Source organism: Bubalus kerabau, chromosome 1, assembly GCF_029407905.1.
Source record: "Bubalus kerabau isolate K-KA32 ecotype Philippines breed swamp buffalo chromosome 1, PCC_UOA_SB_1v2, whole genome shotgun sequence".
Lineage (NCBI taxonomy): Eukaryota > Metazoa > Chordata > Mammalia > Artiodactyla > Bovidae > Bubalus > Bubalus kerabau.
Genome location: NC_073624.1, coordinates 50,255,930 through 50,269,957, shown reverse-complemented (window position 1 = coordinate 50,269,957; position 14,028 = coordinate 50,255,930). Strand labels below are relative to the sequence as shown.

At 40.7% G+C, this 14,028-nt stretch overlaps 1 protein-coding gene across 6 annotated transcripts in view; it reads right to left on the bottom strand.

The window, feature by feature from the left end:
- Positions 1 to 14,028, bottom strand: part of LARGE1 (LARGE xylosyl- and glucuronyltransferase 1) — a 458,303-nt gene that overhangs the window by 82,188 nt on the left and 362,087 nt on the right. For 5 of the 6 annotated variants that reach the window (XM_055574698.1, XM_055574701.1, XM_055574705.1 and 2 more), the window contains 3 exons: positions 9,368 to 9,480; positions 7,889 to 7,972; positions 7,412 to 7,537 (listed from right to left, as the gene is read on the bottom strand). In XM_055574698.1, coding sequence (XP_055430673.1) covers positions 7,412 to 7,537; positions 7,889 to 7,972; positions 9,368 to 9,480 — 323 coding nt within the window. The remainder of the gene's footprint in view (positions 1 to 7,411; positions 7,538 to 7,888; positions 7,973 to 9,367; positions 9,481 to 14,028) is intronic. The other variant, XM_055574708.1, reaches the window with a different exon arrangement.

Here is a 14,028-nt window from a genome sequence, read left to right as displayed (position 1 = left end):
TCGCAGAGAGCTGGACACAACTGAGCAACTATCACTTTTGGTGTCTTACTGAGTAAATTCTTTCCTATTCTAAGGTTATAGGCTAGTTTCCTAGTTTTTTAAAAATAAATGTTTAATTTGGCCTTTCACTTTTTATTTGTTTGTTTGTGCTATTTGGCATGTGGGATCTTAGTCTCCTGGCCAGGGATTGAACCTGTGCCCCCTGCAGTGAAAGCGTGGAATCTTAACCACTGGACTGCCAGGGAAGCCCTCTGGCCTTTAAGTCTCTATCAGAATAAGTTCTGTGTATGGTGTGAGACAGGGACCGATTTTCATTTTTTCTTGATTCTCATACATAATCAAGTGTCTCAACACCATTTATGGAAGATTACACCTTCTCTCCAATGGCCAGCAGTGCCATCTCATATATCTGTCTCATATAATGTCATATATCAAATTTTCATAAACGTGTGGGTGTTTCTGGGCTTCCTATTGTTTTCTTTTCATTTTTTAGCACAGCTCTTTAGCAAAAGCTTGCTGTAGGTTTTCAGTAGATATGATTCATAAGAGGTTTTGTCACAAACAAATATTTAATTTTATCAAATAATTTTCCTGCATCTATTTAGATAACCAGACAGTGTTTCTCCTTTAACCTATTAACATGCTAAATGACTGCTGTGAATTTTTTCAGTGTTAGATCACTTTTGGATTTCCTGGAATAAACCCAACTTGGCCATGATGTATGATCTGTTTTATACATGGCTGGATATAGTCTGCTAATATTTTGCTTAAGATTTTTACATCAATATTCATGAATGAGATAGGCCTGCAATTTTCCTTTTTTTGTAATCTCCTTGACTGGTTTTGGTATCAAGGATAGCCTGGCCTCACTGGATGAATTAAAAAGTGTCCTCTTTTCCTATTCCCTGGAAAAGTTGACTTAAAACTGGAAATATATTTTGATTAAAAAATTGGTAGAACAACTTCTTTTCACTATCTAGGGCTGCTACTATCTTTGTAAGGAAGCTTAATGACTAAAAAATAATCCAGACTTTTTATTTTTCCTTAAGTCAGTTTTAGCAAATTATACATTTCTAGGAATATGTTCCTTTCACAATTTTCAAATTTATTGACATAATTTTGTTCGCAGTATTCTCATATTATCCCCTATAACTCTGCTTTATCTCCTAGACTGGAAAGCCCCATAAGTGCGAGGCTTTTGTATGCTTTAATCTTTGTTGTATTCCTAAAACTCAGAAGATTCACTGGGCTCAAAAACATTTGGAGAATGAATGAATTAATGAAATTGCATGTGTGCCTACTGATTGATTTATTGGTGAGTTCTCTAGTTTTTCCTCAATGAATCCTGCCATGGCTTTATCTATTTTATTGGTGTCTTTCAAAGAACCAACTTTGAATTTGTTGAAGATTTTGTTGATCAATTTCTGGTCCTTTTTTAACTTGGAGTTTATCCTAATATTTTCCATATATCATCTTAAGTTGTATACTTGGCTTAATTTTCAGGCTTTTCTTTTATTATAAGCATTTAAGGCTATAAGTTTCCCTGTATGTCTATTTAATTCCACTGGTTTTGGCATGTACTATTTTTTATTTTCATTCAGTTCTAAGTACTTTTCAGTTTCAATTATGATTTCTGTTTAGAACGTATGATTTAGTATGATTCTTTGAAATGTGCTGAGATTTGTTTTATGGTCTAATATGTGGTTACTCTTTAATAAATGTCCTATGTAAGTTGGAGAAGAATATATGTCATTTTTTCATGTCTGATCTTTCAATTTGAAAAGGGTATGTTAAAATATTCTACTATGATAGCAGACTTGTCAGTTTCTCTCTGGAGTTCTATTCAGGTTTGCATACAGATATGCTACAGCATGACAGGCACACAAGTTTAGAATTCTTATATCTTCTTGATGTACTTTATGTTTTTATGTTGTGACAATCTCTGTACCTACCAATGTTTTGTCTGATGTCAAGATAGTTACCTAGTTTCCTTTGGGATAATTTCTGCTTGATAGTCTTTCCAAAATTTTTACTGTCAAACTTAATGAGTTGTTTTGTATTAGGCATATCTTTTGTAAATGGCATATGTTGGATATTGTTTCCTATTCAATATGACAACCTATCTTCTTACTGGCAAAATTAGTTTATTTGATTATCAATATATCTGGACTTATTTATATCATCTTGATTTTTTGTTTTCTACTTCTCCCTAGTTTTACTTTCACTTATTTTTTTTTTCCTTGCAATCTAATTTTTCTTTTAGATAATTGAGGTGTTTTGTTTGGTTGTTTGGTTTTTCTTATTCCTTACCATCTCACCTCCTTTTTCAATTCTATGAGAGCTTAATCGCGAAATGTTAGCATGCATAGGCTAGTGCTAAGTGCAAAGTGTGAAGTGAAAGTGCTAGTCGCTCAGTCGTGTCCAATTCTGCAACCCCATGGACTGCAGTCTGCCAGGCTCCTCTGTCCATGGGATTCTCCAGTCAAGAATACTGGGGTGGGTAGCCATTTCCTTTTCCAGGTAGTCTTCCTGACCCAGGGATCAAACCGAGGTATCCTGCACTGCAGGCAGATTCCTTACCATCTGAGCCACCAGGGAAGCTCACACATACAGGTCTAACTTATCCCATACCCTCTTCAACAAAGCAATAATTTCAGAGTACTTTAATTCTCATCATTTCCCTCCTGATTACACACTGTCGTTTTCTGATAATTTAGGTATAATGTTTTTAAACCAACATGCCATAGCATCATTATTACTATTATTGCTATCATTTAGAAACTCTATTTAGAGTTCTGATACATTTCTAACTTGCTTGTTCAACATTCCTTCTTGAATGTGGAACCATTTTCCAACAGACTCCAAAACATACCCTTTGGGAGTTGCTTTGCATATGTATGTTGATGGTAAATCCTCTTCGTTTTTACTCATCTGGATATTCCTCTCTCATGCTTGAAAGATTGTTTTCATGGGTATACAATGTATTGTTATTGTCTCTCAGCACGTCGAAGGTATTCTTTTTACTCTTTTCGGACATCCATTGCTGTTGGAACTCTCATCCCACATGGAACTGCTGTGTAGAGAATCTGTCTTTTCACTCTGGCTATTGTTAAAACCACTTTTCTTTACCTTGGTGAAATTTCACTGTTGTAAGTCTAAACATGGCTTTCTCTTTATTTAAACTGTTTTGCAAACACAATCCTTTCTCTTTAAACTGTTAGGAAAACATATGGACACAATTTAACAGTTGAAAAATTCCCAGTCACCATCCCATCCAGTGGTGCCTCACTTCCAATTTTTCTCTTTATTTCTTTCCTATAATCTAATTAGACACATCCCAGTATCTTATCTTCCCTCTGTTCTTCTATCTTTTTTTCCCAGTGCGCTGTGTTGGGTAATTTCCTCAGATATTTCTTCCTGTTCATAAATCTCTCTTCAGCTGGCACTAATCTACTGCTTAACATATGCATTTAATTTATAATGTCAATATTTATATTTTTCACTTCTAAAAGTTCTAGTTGGTCTAAATAGGCCTATTCATCTTTGGTAACCTCTTGTTCTTCTAACCTACTTTCAATATTATTATTTTTTTAAATTTCTTATATCATACAAGGGAAAGCAAGGGAATTCTGGAAAAAACGTCTACTTCTGCTTCACTGACTACACTAAAGCCTTTGACTGTGTGGATCACAACAAACTGTGAAAAATTCTTAAAGAGATGGGAATACCAAACCACCTTACCAGCCTCCTAAGAAACCTGTATGCAGTTCAAGAAGCAACAGTTAGAACTGGACACAGAACAACAAAATTGGGAAAGGAGTATGGCAAGGCTGTGTATAGTTACCCTGCTTATTTAACTCATATGCAGACTACATCATGCAAATGCTGGGCTGGATGAATCACAAGCTGGAGTCAACTGTCAGGAAAAATATTAATAACCTCAGATATGCAGAGGATACCAGAAAGTGAAGAGGAACCAAAGAGCCTCTTGATGAAAGTGAAAGAGGAGAGTGAAAAAGTTGGCTTAAAACTCAACATTCAGAAAACTAAGAGTATGGCATCCAGTCCAATCACTTCATGGCAAATAGATGGGGAAACAATGGAAACAGTGACAGACTTTATTATCTTGAGCTTCAAAATCACTGCAGATGGTGATTGCAACCATGAAATTAAAAGACGCTTGCTCCTTGGAAGAAAAGCTATGACAAACCTAGGTAACATATTAAAAAGCAGAGACATCACTGCCCACAAAGATCCGTATAGTCAAAGCTATGGTTTTCCAATAGTCATGTATGGATGTGAGAATTGGATCATAAGGAAGGCTGAGTGCTGAAGAATTGATGCTTTCAAACTGCAGTGCTGGAGAAGACTCTTGAGAGTCCAAGGGATCTCCGGCCAGGAGATCAAACCAGTCAATCCTAAAGGAAATCAGTTCTGAATATTCACTGGAAGGACTGATTTTGAAGCTAAAGCTCCAATACTTTGGCCACGTGATGCAAAGAGCCGACTCATTAGAAAAGACCCTGATGCTGGGAGAGATTGAGGGCAAGGAAGAAGGGGCAACAGAGGATGAGATGGTTGGATGGCATCATCAACTCAATGGACATAAGTTTCAGCAAACTCTGGGAGATGGTGAAAGACAACTATTATTCCATGCAACTCATGATAGCATTCCCTTGTTTGAACAAATAATTATACAGTTATCTACCTTGACACCAGGCTCCCAGCCACCAAGAATCAGCAAATACCCAGCAAGTAGCACATGCAGCTGCTTTTTATCAGTCTGGAGTTACACGTTATCATTGTTTTCTGGACTCTGCTTACTTCATTTACCATATGAACTGATCAACTATGCCTTCAAAACATTAAAAAAATTTTATGCAGCATATTTAGGTGTTCTTTATAAGGCTGTTTTTACTTTCCTCCCCTTTGAACTTTTTGTTCATGATTTTCTTAGAAAATGTGCATTTCATCTGTTTTCCTTATGTCTATGAAGTACATGGCCTATTGAACGAATTGCATAAATGCTGATTGAAAGAATGAATAATGCAAGTACTTCTGTTTTAAATATTTTGCAATGAACTTCAACTGTGTTTAAAAAAACAGTTCTTTCTTTTTGACTCTGTGATCTTACTCCTGAGAAGGTATGAACTTTGAGCTGTTGATTTTAACATATTTATATTTGCGAAAATTTGGAAACAACTAAGGTATCAGTTATGGCGATGTAATGGAAAAGTATAAAATTCCATGTATATTGTGACCATAAATAAGACATAACATGCACACGATGTAGACATGGACCACACATATAATGTAGACACGGACCAAAAGTCAGTAAGAAAAGGCTGACTTATTAGAAAAGTAAGGTTTGGTCCCCTTTTCCTTTGATAACTTGCAATTATTGTTACCACATTGTCATCTGGGCGATGGGTATAAATTTTTAATGAAATAAACTCTCTATGGATACACGTATCTTGTTCCTCTTTGTCACAGCCAGAGGGCAAACACACTTGGTGTCAGACAGGCCTAGGTTAAATTGTTAAGCAGTCATTTAATAGCTGAAGTCAGCTCTTCACTCTTTCATTCTTTCACAATGATAGGTAAGGAATTCTTTTTTTTAATATATAAATGTATTTATTTTAATTAGAGGCTAATTACTTTATAATATTGTATTGGTTTTGCCATACATCAGCATGAATCCACCACGGGTGTACACATGTTCCCCATCCTGAAGCCCCCTCCCACCTCCCTCCCCATACCATCCCTCTGGGTCATCCCAGTAAACCAGCCCCGAGCATCCTGTATCCTGCATCAAACCTGGACTGGTGATTTGTTTCACATATGATATTATACATGTTTCAATGCCATTCTCCCAAATCATCCCACCCTTTCCCTCTCCCACGGAGTCCAAAAGACTGTTCTATACATCTGGGTCTCTTTTGCTGTCTCGCATACAGGGTTATCGTTACCATTTTTCTAAATTCCATATATATGCGTTAGTATACTGTATTGGTGTTTTTCTTTCTGGCTTACTTCACTCTGTATAAAAGGCTCCAGTTTCATCCACCTCATTAGAACTGATTCAAATGTATTCTTTTTAATGGCTGAGTAATACTCCATTGTGTATATGTTCCACAGCAAGGAATTCTGACACACCGCTTAACTCTGGGCTCAGTCCCACAGTTCCTTTGGTACATAGGATGCCAGCAAAAAGGATTCAGGTTTCCTTATGTGCCCGAGGGCTTCCTTTTCTACCTCTGCTTTGCTGTGGGAACAAGCTAGACTGGCCAGGTGATGGGACACAGTAGGTACTAGAGAAGCAAGTTGCGCTAGCCGCCAGACTCCTGGTCTGAAGCTGACCACAGACATTTGGCTAAGCCACTGTCAGACAATCATCCAGCCAACTTTTAGACTGATCAACTAAATTGTCTACAATTAATGATTTAATTGATGATTAAATCAATGATTTAAGCCCTTATTAGAACAGCTTGTTATGCAGCATTATCTATGGCAGTAGGTAATTGATACATCCCTTCTTCTTTATCTAATGCTAGGCCCTACTGGGTGTGTTTGGAGACACTACAGTGAAGGCTTTTCTGGCACTGTTCCTTCTCCCTGGGGTTGAATGAGAAATTTATGCTATCATAAATAGCTATCCATATATGTGTGTTAGTTGCTCAATCATGACTGACTCTTTGCAACCCCATAGGGTATAGCCCACCAGGTCCCTCTGCCCATGGGATTTCCCAGGCAAGAATACTGTAGTGGGTTGTCATTTCCTTCTCCAAGACCCTTCTTCAGGGGATGTTCCTGACTCTGGGATCGAACCTGGGTCTCCTGCATTGCCGGCAGACTCTTTACCATCTGAGCTACCAGGGAAGCCCTAGCTATCCATATAACTATTCAACAGCTCACCTCATGGATAGCTATCATAGCATCTGTCAGTTTTTTTTTTTAACATTTATTTCTTTACTTGTTTCTCTGTTCCTCTCTGCCAAGACTGATTTGAAAGTAGAAAATAAATTGTTCATATCCATATCTACAGCATCTGGCTGTATAACATCTACAGAGTAGACCCTCCCTAAATGCTTTGTTTGAATTAAATGATTGGATTTGGGGAGCTGACATGAACCCAAACAGCCAGCAGCAGGTGGCAGGAAGCATAACCACACAAGCTGGTTCTTGTGCTGGGAGGCCTTATGCTTTCCAGAAAGCCCAAACAAGACGGGTGGGGAACCAAACAAAGAAGAAAAGCACATTCATTCTGCTCTCCTGCACCCTTCTCTCTTTCCCCACACTGCACACAGGCTCCGAGCCACTCATGCCCCATCCGGGTTCCCTCTGCCACTGCTGGGCACCTCACTTTACCCGGGGGGTGAGCTGATGCCCACCAGGGCTTTCCTTATCCTACCTTTAGATCAGACACGTCTCTGTAGCACTGCTCGGAGCGGGTGTGGTCTGACAGCTGCACATTCCAGAAGCAGGGCAGCTGATACACGAGGAAGGGGTTTTGTTTGATGACAGCGTTGAAAATGTCCTGGGGGATAAAAGCCAGAGACAACTGTCAGTCAAATGGGCTCAGCTTGTGATGCTGGCTCTCGAGGCATGACATCTCCTGTGCAATCTCTCATGAGCCTCCTGCTTGGAGGACAGGCTGGCTTGCCCTGCTGGGCATTTCCCGTGCCTTTTATCTCTAGAAACCAAGCAATCCTGTTTGGATAGATCCCCCTACACTGGGGGGAATGCCCCATGCTGACTTGATGTTCACGGGTCCTGCTGATCTCAGTGATCCCCTTCCAGCAAAGGGACATGGGAGCAGACACAGAGCATCTTTTCCACTCGAGCTGGTATATAATAAATGAAGCCGCTTTTCTGGCCCGCTTCTTACCTCACAGAGGAACCCCATGTCATCCATCCTGAGCCTCCTGGAGAGGAAACTGTGTGATGACAAGTTGCTCCGCTGATTCAGGGGCTGAGACAAATGATACATCCTGCTTCAGCCGCATTTCCTGGGGCTCTGGGCAGACTTGATGATGGATGTGCCTGGGATTCCTATGGGCCAGGGTGCCTGTATCTGTGCTCCCCATCTCCAAATTCAACTCTGACTTTTCTATGGGGCTTTCCTTCTTTCCAGCTCTTCTCCAAGCTCCTGCACCACCAGGCCATGCTTATTAACTAGCTGCTGACAAGTGGAGCCGGAAGGTGAATTATGGGCCTTCACAGAAGGAGATGGCTGAATAAACTATCCTCTCTGGACATGGACATGCAATTGCTAGCTTTTGGGGACACACTCAAGTCATTGTGACCCGACTTGAAATATGATGATGGAGGACAATTTTCCCCTCAGGTTTAAAACAGCTACCTGGGTAATTTTTAACTCATTCATTATACCATATCTCCTGTATGAAAAAGGAAATTAGTTTCTGGCTGCTTGGGAAATACTGAATAATAACAATGCTAAAAAAAAAAAAATAATAAAGTAACCCTACAGAGTTTCTTGTTTTCCTTCATACTAGAAAACTCTGCAAGAATTCAATGAATCAGGCAGCTGAATGATGAACAAAAACAAGGAGAGTGGGCTTGCTCTTTGGTTGAACAGGAAAGAATAACATGCAGCGAACTCAGAGATATCTTTACATTTTGAGATGGCCACATATAACATGGGGATCTCAGAATCAAGATGTGTGACCCTAGTAGATTCAAAGTCAAAGGCTCAGCAGAAATGAGAAATGGGGGTTTTAGGAATTTATGTTAGTTGCTTGCTGGAGTTCATGGACTTTTTCAGACTGCCTGGATTAAAAGCTGATTTCACCAGCCAAGGAGGTTTGTCCCTTCTATTTAAATCCATTCCCCTTGAGGATGGGGGTCACAGTACAGGAGCTAAGCAAAAGGCGTGGCTTTAAAAGTTTGATTCTATTTGCCAAAAAGACAAATGAAATCTTGTCCAGGAAATATGCCTTGGCATTTCAGAATCTCAGGGGGCAGGCACTGTGCATTCTGCATTGAGGTGAAGACCGTGACCTCCTCTTAACACACCAAACTATCACTTACTTGAGAGTCTACATCAATAAACTATGGACTTTCTGAGGCCAAGGATTCTGTCCTTCGTTTATCCCTGTAATCCTGTTTCTGAACATAGTTCCTGGCATGCACAGTGTGCAGGAAAAAGTGTGATAAACACGGATGAACAAGGGGAATGAACTAAGGAGAGGGCTGTGGTCTTCAGCTGGCAAGAATGAAGCAGATTTATCTAAGTGTGAAGTCATGCAAGAGCTGGAAAAATAATGTAGACCCAGCCCCATGCAAGTTTGAGAAGCAGCACATTAGGGGGCTGGGAATAACCATACCTTCTAGGCTGGTGACTCACCTGGTCAGCTAAGGACGTAGAGAGCATGCCCATCAGCTCCCTCTCTGCGGTCAGCCTCCACATCTGCTCCCACTTCATCTTCCGCAGCTTATCTAGAAGCAGCAGGATCACCCCTGGACAACAGTATAGGATGAAACAGAGGAAAAAACCACAGATAAGAGAGCGAGCCAGGCACGCCTGACCATGTGTTTTGGAGACGAACATGCCTGGGTTCACCCCAGGCTCTGCCAGGTACTTGGTATGAGACGTTAAATAGCCTCTCTGAAATATCCGCACTGTATGGAGGATATTAACACAGATTTCAGAAGCTGCTGCAGGGACCAGGTGAGACAGGCAAAGGAGCCCAGCACGCCCTGGAGACGGATGGTGGTGATGGTCGTACAACACTGTGAATGTACCTAATGCCATTGAACTGTACACTTAAAGACGGTTAAAACGGCATTTTTATGTTTTGTGTATTTTACCACCAGAAAAAAGAAAAAAAGAGCCTAGCACTGCACACCTGACACATGGAACACACCCTGTAAACACAGATTCTCTCCTGTTTTTCCCCAGATAAATGACAACCTACCGAGGGTTAGCTGATAGATGGTGTTTGTACAACCTGTGTCATTTATCTTTACAGAAACAAAGCAGATCCTCTCCGACTTTATTATGGGTATGTCTTTGCCAATTTGCTTTATACCTCCTGACAAGCCATATGAGCTCATTGCAGTATTGCTGGTTTTAATAGCTTTCTTTGGCCCAATGCATTAGACACAGGTAGAAACTAAGGTGAAGGCTGTGCTGACGCTGGGTGTTCAGATGGGGCCCCAAGAGCCTTCAAGTTCATAAGAAACTAGTTGTCAGAGGTTGCTTCCTCCTCCTCCCTACCCTCTTTTTAGTGTGGGGGGCGGTTTATGGGAGAGACTTGAGTGAATGGGGGATTGTATAGGAAGGGAAGGGATTTCCTGGTGGCTCAGTGGTAAAGAATCTACATGCCAGTGCAGGAGACACGGGTTTGATCCCTGGGTCAGAAAGATCCCCTGGAGAAGGAGATGGCAACCCACTCCAGTATTCTTGTCTAGGGGAAATCCCATGGACAGAGGAGCCTGGCAGGCTACAGTTCATGGGTTTGCAAAGAGTTGAACAGAGCACACTCTACCACACAGGAAGGGCAATTGTCATTTTATACACCTTTGTATTTTTAAAAATGTTAAAAACAACTAAATGTATTATTCGGGTAAAAATAAATTAGTAAAAGTCTAAAAAGAAAAGTACATTCTTGGCTTAGCTGGATAGCTTAGGAGCGAGTGTCTACTAACTGGTTGGTGAGCATATGCAGAGAACGCACACGGCACAGAACACAAACAGCGAAAAGGACGCCCCTGCAGGCTACTGCAGTTAATTTGGTGGATGGAACCGTGGCACCCATGGGCTCCCAAATCAATCCTCCTCAGGAAGCTTAGCTCAGCAGAACAGTCAGTGGAGAAAACTCCGGGCGGCTGAAAAATGATCTTACTTGATACCTAGTACATACATTTCTAAGATTGTTGGAAAGAAACTGATTCCCCAAATCACACATAAATGTCAGCACTGAGACTTTTTTTAAAAAACTTATTCCAGTGGAACATATTTGGAGAAAAAAGTATATTTACTATTTTGTGAAAGGTGTTTGGTCCATTGGGTAGGGTTGAAATAAAAAAAATACATATATATGGTTATGGCAAGAATGGGGTAATACACAGAGATCTGAACTTGTAAGTCAAAAGGGCAAATCATACCTATTGCACATCTCCCTGGTGCTTTGTTAGGTTTTTTTGGCACACGGATAACCTAGATATTGTCACCCTTATTTTGCAGGTGGGGAGGCTGAGTGGGGTGGACGCTGGGTCAGACACTTAAACAGTTTACTGTGTAAGAGCAGTTCTATGAGATCCAAAGTCAGATCTGCCTGACTCCAAAGCCAGAGCTTCTTCAGCGACACCACACAGACCAGAGTCCCAGCAATGCCTCTGTGGAGTTCTGTGACTCAGACCAAGACTTGTTCTTTTTCTGACTTTTGGTTTCTACCTGGGTTGTTGTAGTTTAGTTGCTAAGTTGTGTCCAACTCTTTTTCAACCCCATGGACTGTAGCCTGTCAGGCTCCTCTGTCCATGGGATTTTCCAGGCTGGAGTGGGTTGCCATTTCCTTCTCCAGGGGACCTTCCTGACCCAGGGATTGAACTCCCATGTCTTCTGCATTGCAGGCTGATTCTTTACCATTGAGCCACCAGGGCTACTTGCCTTTGCAAACTCAGAAAACTGCCGCGTGCCCCTAGTGGTAGGCTGGTAAATTTTTAACCATGAGCATTGCAAAAAATGCCAAGAAGGTTAAGTGGTTGTCTGAGGAGGTCTTACAAATAGCTGAGAAAAGGAGAGAAGGGAAAGGCAAAGGAGAAAGGGAAACATATACCCAACAGAATGCTGCAGAGTTCCAGAAAACAGCAAGGAGAGAGAAGAAAGCCTTCATAAGTAAACAATGCAAAGAAACAGAGGAAAACAACAGAATGGGAAAGACTAGAGATCTCTTCAGGAAAATTAGAGAACCAAGGGAAGATTTCATGCAAAGATCAGCACAATAAAGGACAGAAATCATATGGACGTAACAGAAGAGATTTAGAAAAAGTGGCAAGAATACACAGGAAAAGTATACAAAAAAGTCTTAATGACCTGGATAACCATGATGATGTGGTCACTCACCTAGAGCCAGACACCCTAGAATGTGAAGTCAAATGGGCCTTAGGAAACATTACTATGAAAAAAGCTAGAGGAGGTGATGGAATTCCAGCTGAGCTATTTCAAACCTCAAAAGATGATGCTGTGAAAGTGCTGCACTCAATATGCCAGCAAATTTGGAAAACTCAGCAGTGGCCACAGGACTGTGAAAGGTCAGTTTTTACTCCAATCCCAAAGAAGGGCAATGCCAAAGAATGTTCAAATTCCCATACAACTGTGTTCATTTCATATGCTAGCAAGGTAATACTCAAAATCCTTCAAGCTAGGCTTCAGCAGTATGTGAACTGAGAACGTCCAGATGTACAAGTTGGGTTAGAAAAGGCATAGGAGCCAGAGATCAAATTGCCAACATCCGTTGGATCACAGATAAAGCAAGAGAATTTCAGAAAACGACCTACTTCAGCTCCATTGACTATGCTAAAGCCTTTGACTGTGTGGATCACAACAAACTGTGGAAAATTCTTAAAGAGATGGGAATACCAGACTACCTGTCCTGCCTCCTGAGAAATCTGTATGAAGGTCAAGAAGCAACAGTTAGAACCCAGACATGGAACAACTGACTGGTTCTAAATTAGGAAAAGAGTACATCAAGACTGTATATTGTCACCCTGCTTACTTAACTTATATGCAGAGTACATCATGTGAAATGTTGGGCTGGATGAATCACAAGTGGGAATCAAGATTGCCAGGAGAAATATAAACAACCTCAGATATGTGAATGATACCACTCTAATGGCAGAAAGCGAAGAGGAACTAAAGTGCTTCTTGATGAGGGTTAAAGAGGAGGGTGAAAAAGCTGGCTTAAAACTCAACATTCAAAAAACTAAGATCATGGCATCCAGTCCCATCACTTCATGGCAAATAGATGGGAAAAAGTGGAAATAGTGACATATTTTATTTTCTTGGGCTCCAAAATCACTGTGGATGGTGACTGCAGCCATGAAATTAAAAGACACTTGCTCTTTGGAAGAAAAGCTATGACAAACCTAGATAGAGTATTAAAAAGCAGAGGTATCACGTTGGTGACAGAAGTCCGTATAGTGAAAGCTATGGATTTTCCAGTAGTCATGTACAGATATGCGAGTTGGACCATAAAGAAGGCTGCAAGGCTGAGCACCAAATGATGCTTTCAAACTGTGGTGCTGGAGAAGACTCTCGAGAGTCTCCTGGACAAGGAGATCAAACCAGTCAATCCTATAGGAAATTTACTCTGAATATTCATGGGAAGGACTGACGCTGAAGCTCTAAAACTTTAAAAGTGTCTGGTATAAGCCATGATTTATGATTTCCTACCTTGAAATAAAGATTCCATGACATTAAAAAAGTTACTGAGTACAGTAGAAACTGTTCTCAATACTGCTGACTTGAGAAATATTGATAATAAATGTCTATACGCACTCATTTATTTATGAACCTAAATTATTTGGTCTTTCTAAAAATCCCCTTGTGCAGGTAGAATGCACTGGACACTTAAAAACTGTGAGATATTGCCAGGTCCATATTGCTTCTTAGTCTTTTGTCAATAGGTAGCTTAAGACTCTTGAGAGTCCCTTGGACTACAAGGAGGTCAAACCAGTCAATCCTAAAAGAAATCAGTCCTGAATATTCATTGGAAGGACTGATGCTGAAGTTGAAGCTCCAATACTTTGGCTACCTAATGCGAAGAACTGACTCATTGGAAAGGACCTTGATGCTGGGAGGGATTGGGGGCAGGAGGAGAATAGGATGAGATGGTTGGATGGCATCACTGACTCAATGGACATGAGTTTGAGCAAACTCCAGGAGATGGTGAAGGACAGGGAAGCCTGGTGTGCTGCAGTCCACAGGGTCACAAAGAGTCGGACTCGACTGACCTACTGAACAGTAACAGCTTAGGGGCTCGTCACTTAAGCACTTTTGTGACT